Genomic DNA, 14,017 nt, shown 5'->3' on the forward strand with positions numbered 1-14,017 from the left:
CGCAAACGCGAATTTAGAGTAGAGTCACCGTAATTATAACACTCCCGGGAGTGTTCGCGCGCGATTGAAAGTCCTACTGGGGACTCCGTTTTATAGATCGTCGATTATTAGATCACGCCGGTCTCGCGAATTTTAGAGTAGAATCACCGTTAGCTCGTGGGTCCCCAGATGCAGCTACCTCCACGTGGTGGGACCTGGGTCGGTAGTACTTGTGGAATATCGAAATCTATGTCTTAATTGTATCTAAAATTTGGAAATAAATTATATATGTAGTCATATAACGCAAGTACTACCGGGCGAATGGCTGCATATTCATATATTTTTCCAAAATCTCTTTTCTGTTTAATTTCAATTAGACGTTAAATTAATTACACTTTAAATTGTTAGTTACATTTCCACAGATAAATAATTCGAATATATCAATTTTCTAAATTAATTTTCTAATAGGATGTACAGAAAACATTTCTGTCGCCCTTATGTTTGCTCTCATTCCTATTTATTCTTATTTACTTTCAATAATTATATATATTTATTAGTTATATTAATTATATACTTTTATTAATTATTTTAATTATATATTTTTATTTATTATATTACTTTTTATTATCTTTAGTTATTTATTAGTCTCGGTTGGGACGGCTGACACGCGCGTGGGTGTTCGCGAGCGCAAGATTAAAGTCCTACCGAGGACTACGTTTTGTTTTTTAAATTCGAAGTATAGACACGACTGGTCGATATGATTTACTCTCTTGTTTAGAGTATTTGATTAATCGATATTTTACAGTTAATAAATTTTTTATTATTTTTATATATAAGGAAAATAATTTTATTTTTCATTTTTAAAATCGTAATTGCTATGCATCTTTTTTTGATTTTATAGTTGGTAAGAAAACGAAATATAGTATAGTGTATCGCTGGATATATATTAGGTATATTCAATGTAAGAAGCTGTTTGCACAAATGATTACTTATCTAATTTTAATATTTTATTTGTCGTCTAGATCTATATGAACTATCTAGAGACCAGTATCGCGTACGAAGGAGAGTCAGTAGGAGTGGTATATAGAAAAGATGATTTTTTATTTTATAGAAGAAAAAAATGTTTTCATATACAGATAATAGACATATTTTGTTATAGGAAGCGCTGTCAATTTTCCTGATTATTTTAATGGGTAGATTATTTTGCCTATAGGTATAGCAATCCATGTAAATATATACAAAAGAGTACAAAAAGGAAAAGAATTTAAATGCTTCGATTTTTAGCAAGACGATTATTATTAGTACTGCCAAGGGAATAATTTAAACAATCAATTGAAAACAATATGGATAGAGCGAATGATTGTAAATGAAAGTATCATAAATGCTATGTGCAAAATTTTAGAATATTTTTTTCCCTGCACTCCTTTTGTATTAAAAATTTTTTTGTTAACATTATTTCGCACGCGACTTGCAACGGCACGTACCTAATGTTATGTAAAACTTTGATTTTTTTCATTTTTATTAGTAATATAGAAAAAGTATGCAGAGAGAGAGAGAGAGAGAGAGAGAGAGAGAGAGAGAGAAAGAAAGAGAGAGAACGAGTTATCAAACGATACAGTGATTCATGGGACTGTTCCGATGTTTACAAAAATGTAACTCTACCTATCGGATTTCTATTTACTTTTATTTTTTTTTACTTTTATTCTTTTTCTATACCTCGATAAACCACGAAAAATATATTCACGCAAAATTGAATAATTTTATGGGAAAGAACATAATCATGAATCTAGGTACACGACCGCTGCTGTTATTCTTACTTAAAATTAAAAGGAAAGAGCAGGATAAAAAAATCAGAAAACAGGGTGGATCGAAGAATTACAAAACTAACTTTAGATTAAATATTAAATTAACTAAATATTTATGGATTAATGGCTCGATTAAATATAATAAAAATGTACCATTGTAAACATACAAAATCGTGGATACATCAAGGACCTGTTTCGATTCTTGATAAACCCTTCTCTTCACATTTTTGGTTATTTCATTTTTGTCTTTTATCACCTTATTAATTTATCTCAGTGTGTATGTTTTTTTTTTAATATGTTAGTATTATTAGTTTCTCTCGGGAGAAGAGTTTTTCGCAGAGAAGAGAGACAGATCCTCAGACTAGGCTCGTGTTCTAGCGTAAACTATGAAAAAACGCGAGGAATATCTCGCTATTAAAATTACGAATTAAATTAAAATACATGTCGCGCAACAGTTCAAATCTACGTTCTCCTTCGATACAGTTATCTCATTCATAGGACATTATGCACGCTATGTTACATCACAAAATACGAAATTACATTTGTTTTACACGTCGATGGTATCGCAAAGTAATACGTTCTTTTGCTTAAACCTTTAGCACGACATTCGTATCATCGTTTCTTCGTATTATCATCCTGTACTTTCTCGCGTTCAAAGGGAAGTAGGAAATAGAGGGAAGATAAATTCAAAGATAGATAGTTCCTTTGAAGTCGGAAATGATCGACGGAGATCGTATCCCAAGGAAAGTTTTAACGGATTCTAATCTATCTGACCTACTTACTTTCTTCGTTTATAAGTAGAATAGAAACATGCGTGATCGGACGTCCAAATACACACGAGCATCAAAGATGAGTTTTACTCGTAGACGTATTTTTTCTCAGAACTAATGAGTTCGAGTATTAAAAAAGAAAGGTAACAGAAAAATAAGAGAAAAAAATCGAAGAGAAAGAAGATGGGAAGGGATGATAATCAGAACGTGATCATGCGACTTCTATCATCTAAAAATGGCGTAATACATTTTATACATAATCGCGTATGTGTGGGAATATATATATATATTTTATATATATATATATTTATACACATGTATATCATATAGTAAGTCTCTCCGTCAAAGGCACTTGAAAAAAAAACAAAGTAAATGGCACCGTCGGGTTATCGCGCGTTACGTTGCGCTCATTATTCCTGCTTTTTTCGTTAGTTGTTTCTTCCTTCGTCAAATCAATTGTTTTTCTTTTTTTAACTTCTATATCGATGATTGAAGTTCATCCCGAAATTGGCAATCGCGTCGAACTTGTCCCTTTTTCTAGGACATTTACCTTCTCGTCTCATATACTCGCCATATTCACAGATAGGTATTGCACATTCGTTATTTTGAATACACCTGTAAAAAAAATAATGTTAGGATTAGATAAAAAATAACATATAGAGTAGCGTCGATAAATTCATTTTGAATTTCGTCGAATCGACGAATAGATAGACTTACAATCTGTCGCTCAAAGAAAAATATCCCTTTCCACGTTTCGTTTTGATACAGTTTTGATTATGTTCGTAACAGTAACATTGGCACTCTCCGTCCGGCGTGATTTTCGGTGTGAATTCCGAGGGACATCGGCACCTGTCGATTGAACGACGAGTTAATTCGTACTTGAGATTAATTCGTATTTCGGAATTTACAATGAATTCATTTAGATTTAGACTCACGATTTTCTTGGCGGTGCTCTCCTCATATTTTGCGGCTGCGGAGAGAGCTGATGGTGCCGATAGAATCTCTGCTCAAGAGACTTCTCGTTCGTATCGTATTCGGTTTTCTCTCTACACTCGCATTCTGTGTGATTGTAAAAAGATAATTTTTCCACCACGCTTGTACCAACGACGTTTGTCATCTGTGAAAGAAAAGAAAAAAGAAATAATTGCAGTACATCTATCGAATGTTAAATCTTGTTCATTTTATCTATTTACTGTTTAGAAATACATAGTATGATTTCGTGAATATCGCTTGTTCTCTGTGTTTTTAATTTAAAAATAGGAAACTTACTCGATTACATCGATTGTAGTAGCAGACATCTGGACACAAACTGGCATTTGTCCCAGTTCGTTAATCGTGCTACTTAAACGCGTCGGGCGATGCGAATAGACTCCGGAATAAAATCGTGAGTTGATAAAAAATGTTGCTAACGATCGGTCGGTATCACTTCGGTACTAATTGAGCTCAATTAACCTGACTCGCATGTTCTGTCGTATAAAACGAGTGCGAGGAAGACGCAGACGAATAGAGATGATCCGCGTTACGGGGAGTCGCGTTTAAACATGTCTTTAATTGACTTTAATTGCCCTAAGTCAATGTTTGCACGTATGTACCGATTTCCGTTTGGATATCTTACGTGATTCGATTATACGATTTTTCTTCTCTCTTATTTTCTATTTTTACGTTTCATTTCTCTTTCTTTTTTTGTTTTAGTAGTCATTGCTGAATCAGACACGATCGGCAAATTAAACATTTATACTCTCAAGTCATTTCTTGCTTCAATAACCTCAATGAAGACATTAAGAAAGAATAAAGCGTCAGGAAACATTATCCTTAAGTATCTCGATGAATAATTGTCTTGCCATTGGCCTACAAAAAAAAAAAAAGAGAGAGAGAGAGAACCAAAAAAAGAAATCCAAAGGGATCACGAAGATCATATGATCGATCGCTCGGTTAACTTAGACACGGTGCTCGATCGAGTTGTTTGCTCGATGACAATAGGCTAGCGGAACAAAATGCGGTGATCGTAGACTCGAAGGTGCCACCGATTAATCGCATCACGATTACGTTTATGGAATCCCGTGGTGGAGGTGTGGCAATCACGAAGCTACTTCGGGCTTGAACCAATATTATTTATTAATCCTAGCGTATCTTATAAACTTTAAAAAAAAGATTAACTAAGCTAAGAAAGAATAGAAATTATTTCAAGAACGTATCTAGAAGGTTAAGTCAACTAATATAGTAGATATTTGCTCTCAGGTTGTATATTTTTCTTATCATTAAATCGACATCAAGGATAGTCATCAATTTTCGATCGAATGCGATCGGTTTGTTTTCTCAGGTTGTATTTTCTATTAACCAGATATTTGTTATTCCATTTGAACTCGGTAAAGAAACAAATGATAATAATGGTGTATTGTCGTTAAAGAACAAAGAGAAACATTCGATGCGAATGCATTAAGAGAAATCCGAGCAAAAAGGGATATGAGCAAACAAGTGACAAATTACGATTCTGGATTCCAAGGGTGGTTTACCTCTTTTATTCTTTTTTATTAAGCGTCTTACATGCTCTCATCGTGTCTGGACCTCTTTTTTCCTTTTTAATCTTTCTTTTTACTCTTGGTCGCTGACAAAGCGCAAAGATCCAGCAGGATCCTTGCAATACGAGTTGCATCTATGGACGTTTCTTTCTCCTCCTCCTCCTCCTCCTCTTTTCTTCTTTTTTTCTTTCCTTCGTTCGTTCGTTCTTGCTTTCTTTCACGTACATCCTGTCAAGTCGGTACACCAGGATTGAGATTCGCGATCGTCCCTGACGAATAGCCTGGCCGAGGGATCGTGGTCATAAATTTTATGCCCCAGAGACACACAAAGGATAAACTCTTGAAGTTACCACCATAGTTTCGAATATATTCTCTGGTATAATATCTACATAATACTTGTGCTTATGTAGTCGTTTTTGGAGTTCGAAAAATTTAGTTTGGAATCGATTACTTTTCGAAGTAACATTTCTGAATTCGTTGATAATCGAACGAAATGTTTTTAGTGAGACATCCATGGTGTATAAAGTTAGTTCGAAGCCTGTCGCCGGTAGCGTTTGAATAGAGGTTATTGACCTTTTACCATGGGACGGATTCTCGATCGTTCCTCGAGCCACCCCCGTAGTTTGCTTCGTGACAGCCAGAAGATTACAGAGCGGCTCGAGATAGAAATCGGATCGGTCGAGGAGAATCGAAAGTCTCTCGAATTCGATAACGATCTTGGGAGTATTCCGAATGTTAATCGTAACAGGAAGTTGAAGTAGGTACGTACTTATAAAAGTAAATAAACGAACTTTGATCGGAAATCCGATTATTGCTAATTTTTAATGCTTTCTCGATCGAAGAGATAATTAAAAAATTTCTCAAGTTTTTTTTTTATCGCGATAGTTAAGTACGATATTAGGATCGATCCTATCGATAGATCATTCCTATTTCATGAGGACAAAGATTTTCGTGATTTTGCATCGAACACGAGCTCGTAAAGTTCACGCGGGTTGACTCATGGTAAACGGCGAATCCAGGAATTTAATCCCCGCTAGGACAATCTCCTCCGGGTGGGAAAAGAGCAGCTGACCGGACGGCTCATTAACATTCGCCGTATCTTGCCGGGGGCACCCACTCGTGAATGAAACACAAGAAGAAGGCACGAAATCACGTGCGGACGAGAACAGCGAGCGGTGAACCGTGCGAAGAGAGCACGGCTTCCACTCGGAAGCCTATCCTACGATTTCGACGTTGCTCACGAATTTCATCCTCGTGCCTTCGCTGGATCGTTCCCTCGCTCGATCGTGATCGACACGCTTCGACGACGTTTTCGTGTTCTCTCGGTAAAATACAAATCGTTTCTAATTTCTCGTTTGTTCGATTGAATTTGAACACGAACAATATATTACTTGACAATATATTTTTAACTTTTAATTATTCGTTTAACTTTTATTTATACATGAAATTTTTTTTGCGTTTCTGAGATCATCGTTATTCTTCAAAAGTTTTACGTAATTACAGAAGACACGTTACGATCTATCTAGAATATTTTAGCGTTCGTTGGAGAATAATTCAAAGAGAACGTGGCGTATAATCGATGTAACCGTTTCTTTTCAATTCGTCGTTTTTGATCATCGAGATTACTTAAGGAACTTTCTCAATACGATGTCGAGGAGATAATATCTCCACTTTGGAAAGTAACCTCGTGGGCGTCGAATCGTGTGATACCAGAAGGAGATTTGATAAACACGACGCGTTTTCCTTACCGTTCGTTCTCACGCGATTCCTTCGATTTTTATGCCAATCCGAAACGCACTTTCGCTCTTACATGAAAACGAAGAACTTTTCTGAACTTATGAATAACATTTTCTTGGCTTCCATTTTCTTCGAATTCTTTCGTTTCGTGATATCGTAAAGATATATATATATATATATATATATATATATATATATATATGTATGTATGTATGTATATCTCCTCGGCATCGATTTTATCAACTTTCGGAGTAACGCTTTGACTATCCATCGAGAATACCAGTTATACGTCAGTCAACGTTAAATGTTACCGTGTCATAACAAATTACATCGAGGAACAGGATAATACGACAAAAAGTACGACTATAATTGCGAGGGGAATGCAGCGATGGAACGAGTAGAATTTTGTTTGAACTTTCCTAGCGAAAATGAATGGTCCGTGAGCATGTAAAAACGTTTCGAATTTAAAAAAAATAAGAATCGTAAATCTACGTCTATTTGCCGAATGAAAATTAGAAACGTCGAAGCAATGTGTCATTGATCCTGGATTTTTGTAACTCGTTAACGAGATATTAATTTGAGATAGATCATATAAAAGGATTTTTTTTATGTTACATCTTGTATTAACAATAAAACATTAAGTTTTTAAAAATTGAACATATCTTCTCTGATATTCGTATCATCTCGATAGGTCTTCTGATCTGAGATGACGCATTTCACACGAACGATCCGATACACAAGGATATCGAATATCCAAAGTGTGAGGTCGCATATCTCAGAAGATAATCGAGCTCCGAATAAACGATCACCCTCGATATCGTATGAAAAAATGAACGATAGAATTTTTATATACCGTATTGGAGATTGAAAACGTTACGTGTTCGATAAAATGAATTTTCTATCGATCGCTCTTCAAATTACTGCCGGAAGTGAAGCTTTCTTTTCTTTTTATCACAAAGAAACGCTATTAAGAAAGGTAACATGGCGTAATTTCGTTGGACGTTTTAAGAAATACGCGAATATAATCTCCTCTTGGCTTCTTTTCAAATGTAACGAATTCCCTATTAATCGACTCATTCTAAAGGCAGATGGAAAGCCCTCCCAGCAACAATAATTAATTCTTGAGACGTCGAGGTGTAATTAAAAGACGACTCGCTTCGTCATTACACCCACACGTTAGCCTCTTCTTTCTTTATGCGCGGATGGTTACAGAGTGTCGGGATTAGCTATTAGGAAATTCCTTTGCGTCTCGTAGATCTATTCTTCTACTATTGAATCTTATTAACTTCTTCGATTTAACATGTAAGTTGCATAGAAAAGATTCGAAAAATAAACCATGAGAATATCAATTATCCTAGGCAGCAATCATTTATTGTTTAGAACCTACACAATATTTTATCCTTTAAACGATGATTATAACTTTTATAATCAATTATTAACTTTGATTAATTACAGTGATTTATTCGAAAACATTGTAAATAGAAGAGATTTTTAATTCTCTTAAGCGGAAATCTAAGTTTCGTAAGAGCGTAATTGGAACACGACAGATTACTTTATAAGAATAATTTGGAGACTGAATATCTTCGAGATGTTTTCAAACATCTTAATCGTGTTCTCCAAATACAGGATAACGATGTATTCATCTTCTTTGTTGGTCGATCGAGATACAACCATCTGTCTCTTTTTCTCTCAGGTTGGTAGTTTTTCAGCGACGCGTGCGTAAGTGTTAAGGCCGATTTGCATGTGATTATTGGTGGGCGTTCCGACGTGCAAGATCGAGATCTTTATCGCGTTAGGGTAGCGTTAAGCTCGCACAGGATGATTACACGGGAATTAGCTATCGGGCTGTCTTGGCATTGGTCCAGGTGTTCACCTAGTTCCAACCAGGCACGAAACGGAAGCGCGGATATTATCGAGCGATTTACACATAGCCTTCCTCGATTACACGTACGGTGAGTTTAACGTCATGCTTTGAAAAGGTTGATCGTTATATTTCTTTTATTTTTTCTTTCCTTTTTTTATCTAATCGGTAGTTTAGCTTCCTCGACGCGAAGGATAGCTTGACAATAATTACAAAGTCTTTTGCGAAACTGTGATTGGAATACCTGTTAACACGATTTTTAACTGTAATTTCTATGGAAATTATAACATTCGTTTTAAATTTGCGCATGAAAGTAGTCGATTTCAGGTGAATAACGATATTATAGTCCGTAATCGTCAGATAGGTACTTACGTTATTGTGTAGGTACTTGTAGCCGATAATGATCACGATTACGATAGCTGTTCTCCGTAAGCAGAGTCGGTAAAATCACTTTTATCATACGTATCGATCAACCAGAGGGCATAAATCATCTCGTAGATCCTTGTCTTCGGAAACTACTTTGAAGACAAAGGATTACAACTTTATTATCGTTTCGTCGACAGCTTCTTCGCATTCTTGATTCGAGTCGACTTTCTTGAGATAAACTGGCCATAAATCAACATATTAGGGCGATATTAGGTCAGAATGGTGTTAGTTGACGCGTTACGAAGCTTTAAGAGCCTCGGGCTATGTTGATCCCATCGAGCGAGCAAGCACACGCACGTATGGAAGTGAGATAGAGGTTCGAGCAAACGCATTTGCATAGACACGAGGATAGAATTCTAGCTTGTACTATTCGCGCCCATCAGCAATTAACGTTGAAAGATCGTACGATTTCTCAGAATCGATTTATGCGCTCGTCCAATGCTCGTTTAGAGATAAGATTTACGCTGTGGTACAAGGAAACGTCTTGTACCTTTATTCGTTATTTTCGTCTTAGAAAGCTCTCCTCGCGAATCGATTTCACTTCTGTATGTCGATTGGTTTAAATCTTCCCCACCCTCTCTCAGACGTAACACAAGTATCGAACGTTTTGCTCGTTTATCTATCTTTAGTTGCATCGAGTTTTGCTACCTGTGGTCAGTCATTATACCTTTGATCGTTTCTACGGTTCAGCTTGGACGATTTAACGTTCGAATGTGATCGTTTTATAAATAGTTGTCTGATCGTAGAGATCTGAGAAAATAAGAACTTATATGTATGCGAGACATTAGGATGCTTTTGAACATGCTCTTAGAAAGTTCAGGAAGTTGATAGGGTCATTTGCATCGATATTTGCTCGTAACAATATTTCCTACTCTTGTGACAGGATCTTGATCGTTATTCTACACAGCTTAAACCATTTTTCTTTTTGAGATAGAATAGAGGATGTTGTTTATAGAAGTGTGATCGATGACATTTTCTAATAAGGAAATAGACTAGTCAGTAACATTCAATCATTATTTTCTTTTTTTTTTATACATAGACGGTTTACATATTTGATTGAAAAACAAAAGTGTTATGTGAAATATTGATTAATGATTACTCTTTTCTTCGGCTTATGTCGGTTTTGTAATTCCGCCGCGTGTATTAATTAACGTTATGTGGCCAACCAGTTAGGTACACTCGTGTTGCTTGAGGGTTTACTTGCTACGGATACATTGACGCTCTTTTGAGAAAGGAATAAGGAAGAAACCTTCTGTTCTACCGAAAAGAGAAATAACAAAAGGAAGTTTTTTTCAACGATGAAGAAATTTAATAAAACGAAGAGAAATGTTGACTTTGATCGTAATCGCAGCGATCTGTATGTTCAGTCGATTTACCGAATATTTCGATATTGTTTTTAAGAGGAAGATCAAGAGGATTCACCAAGAGGAGAGGATCAGAAGGAACGAACATTTCACTCTTTTTGTCTGATTCTCGCGCGGAATGCAGTCTGGAACACGTCCGTTGCATCGACGTGCATTCGCGCACGCGTAAGGATCGGTGAGATAAAAAGAGTTTAGAAATTAGCGGTGTACATCGCCGTAAGTCGATTTACTCGATCAAGTAAGATCGTTAGAAATTCGTGATTTTTTTATAATCGAATTTTTCAAATATAATTTGCTGTGAAATATTTGAAAGACTTTGAGAAATGAAATTGAAGATAAAAAATTTTAATGCACGGTTTTGCGAATGATTCGAATTAGCTTGGATATGTTCGATTGAAATCATTAAACGAATTCGTTCTTGAAACGAATATTTGTCCGAAGGCCGTGGTGTAGTATTTCTTTTTTGTTTTATTTGTAAGAAAATCGACTCAAAGGGGTATATCTACATCGATAGCGTTTTACTCGTTCGGTTCGACCGACTGACTTGCCGGCGGAGTCATCTCCTCGATACTGTGTCGACCGTAAAGTATTTCGATTTAAAAGTCAATCCGCGTGCCTCCGGCGGAACCAGTTTTCAGGAATGGCAGAGATCGAGGTGGGGTGAAGAGTTGGTCGTGTTTCAGAGGAGACGTGAGACGTGAACGAAGCACGAGCGTAGAAAAATAAGGAGCTACCGTTCATGGGAACTTTTATGAATGAGAAGAGACCATAGTAAGGCATATAAAACAATCGATGCTATCCTAAGATCGAGAGAAGATCGAAACGCGTTTGACGTATTACTGTTAGACGAGTCGTTGATTCTATAAATGAATTTGTAACTAACCATTTGATAAGGGAATTTGTTGAATTTATAATTTATTTAGAAATAAATATAGACATAATGTATCGCAGTCATCGACGCGAAGAGAAATCCGAGGAATTTAATGTCGACATAAATTCAACTCGTCGACCGTGCGAACGTCACTTAATCCGTAGCTTACGGCAGGGAAGTAACGTCTCGCGATTACGGAACGTTGACTTAAGTTTCCGATTTATATTCCCGTCAACTATGCATCTTGTACTGATATTTCTCCTCCGCAGAATCCGTATTTTCTTCGTTTTTTCTTTTTTTACTTATCAGCAATAGTTAATTTATCGATCAATAACCTTATATTTTGCTCATAAAAACAATATTCATTATATATCAAGTCGATCGAAATAATTTCATGCAATTTTACCAAGAGCAGGTACCTTAAAAACGAAACCTTAATAACGACAAAAAAAGCAGCTTATGAGAGAGAAAGGTGCATGTAATCTGTGCGCGGGTGCAACGGCGCATCAAATTTCATCGAATTAGTAGCCAAAGGCGTAGAATCGCGATTATGGAATGCGTGCACGGGTGCACGCTCGATAAATCCGATTTAATGCGATCAAATGAAATCACAGGGGAGTCTCAAGGAAACTGGTCCACCCTCGAAAGATTAACAGAGGAGTTGGACCACGGTCGTTTGAGGACGAATGTCCATTCGTTACGAAATACATGCTGGTTTAGTCTCACAAATCTGTTGATCTCGCGGATCGGCCGATCTACTTGAAGTATCGATCGATACGTTTGTAACCGCGTACTTTAAGGCTATTACTTTCCCACGAGGCGTATTTCATGCTTCGTATGTCGGTTGCTAACGATAACACGAAGCTGCTCGAATTGCCTCGAAATTCTCGGGTGGCAACCTCTTTCTCTCTCGAAGAAAATTTATGGACTCGAATTGTCTCGTAAGACGGAACATATGTTTTACGTGAACGCGAGATAATTGGTGATACCTGGTAGCATACCATTTGTTCCTTACGGATCGTTTACAAACGATCAAACGAGTAACGAGTCTATCTATCGTAGGTTCTCGATAGTTCCTAGCTAGCTAAAGGCACGAAGGATGAAGATATTAACCGAGGCTGTCGTGCCTCTGAGAACTCTATTTAGCGATTAGCATCAGTTCCTTGTATAATTGCTTGAAAGTGAAGTTGAACTAGAATTATCGTGATTTCTTGTCCGCTAGCTTTTTCAATCAATAATATAAATTAATATCATTATTTAATTCGGATATTTTACGAGCAGATCAAGGCAGAATTTAATATTTTTTTAAAATTATTATTTTGTCTTCGACCTCATCGATAAAATTCGAAGCATTCCAATGTGACCTCCAAATTCGCAGGTAAAGTCTATTGTATCGAAGATGAATCACGAGGAAGTGGACGAAAGTGGGTCGAAATCGATTAATAAATCGATCGTTAATATGATAGATTCGACGATTTCTTCGAGATATATAATCCATAAGTTGTGTTATGCTCGATATAAATTCCCTTACGGCTCTCGGGGATTTTGTTCTGGCCGTGACGGGAGTATACCGACGAGGATGAGCAAGAGCAAAGACCGTCCGTACAAAATCGCTGGCCATCAAGAAGGATCTAATTACAGGGCACTGCCTCCTGCCGTAATTAATCGGTACAACCCGGAAGATTTATGCTACACTTGTGCACAAGGGCCTTTCTCCTCTTGTTCAGAGCATGGTGTTTGATTTTCTTTGGTTACGTCGATCTTTAGATCGACATATTTTTTATACTCTTCGGTAAAGTTTCCATTTAAGGATAAAAAAGTTTTCGATGAAATTAATATTCTATATTTCGTTTGAACAAGACGACGCATTGATTTGTAAGGATTAAAGATTCTCATGAATCGCCAAGATGACGTTCGAACGAGTGATAGGAGCTTGGAATCCTTCGAGAAGAGACAACCGGTCTAACTGCGCGACCATGCAAGAGAGAAACAATGAGCTTCCGGTCGGAGCTTTGCGCCGTGAAACGAGCGACAATGCCCTCATTGTCTCGCGCCGGCTGCATAAAGATGCGAGAGGTTCCTGCGAGTATCGTAGCCTGTTAAGACTTTGCAACTCAACTAACTACAGGCATGATCTTGGTCCACGGTACCACCTCATGATCGCCAGGAATAATTTGTTCGCTCCTGCACGTCGACCCCAAAGCCACATTCCTTTCTAACAGAGAAGCGAACTATGAGGGGCTCATGGTGGTAAATGTTAACTCGCTTAAAAGGAAAGGAGAACGATTTTTCTTGAAAAGAGAGAGAGAGAGAGAGAGAGAGAGAGAGAGAGAGAGAAAAGAAATAAATGAAAAACACAAAATATAATCGAGCAACTTCGTATTTTACTACATATCGATGGATATCGTGAAACTAGTTTCAAAATTTTATCGTTCCATCGATAAGGTCTTACGTTATTTGGTATCTCAGATTAAAATGTGATAGCCTTCATTTTTATAGTAACGAAATTGAAATTCCCTATCAAATGATATGAATGCTTAAGCAGGAATTTAAAGATCGATATCAGTATCGATTATGGTTCCTTTGGTTTTCCTTTCCTTTTATTGTTTCCACTGTCCCATCGATCGTAAATCATGTTGTTTTTAGTATCGGCGACATTTTACGCCTCCACCGGAGACAAGTCGT

At 36.8% G+C, this 14,017-nt stretch overlaps 1 protein-coding gene across 1 annotated transcript in view; it reads right to left on the minus strand.

Moving 5' to 3' along the window:
• Positions 1–1,061: 1,061 nt before the first annotated feature.
• LOC122633114 (uncharacterized protein DDB_G0283697-like) overlaps positions 1,062–14,017 on the minus strand; it is a 67,141-nt gene continuing 54,185 nt past the window's right edge. Inside the window, exons 4-6 of the mRNA XM_043820663.1 lie at positions 3,490–3,671; positions 3,272–3,403; positions 1,062–3,169 (exon numbers count right to left, since the gene is read on the minus strand). Coding sequence (XP_043676598.1) covers positions 3,025–3,169; positions 3,272–3,403; positions 3,490–3,671 — 459 coding nt within the window. The 3' untranslated portion in view covers positions 1,062–3,024. The remainder of the gene's footprint in view (positions 3,170–3,271; positions 3,404–3,489; positions 3,672–14,017) is intronic.

The sequence above is a fragment of the Vespula pensylvanica genome, chromosome 11 (assembly GCF_014466175.1).
Source record: "Vespula pensylvanica isolate Volc-1 chromosome 11, ASM1446617v1, whole genome shotgun sequence".
In the NCBI taxonomy this organism is placed as follows: Eukaryota; Metazoa; Arthropoda; class Insecta; order Hymenoptera; family Vespidae; genus Vespula; species Vespula pensylvanica.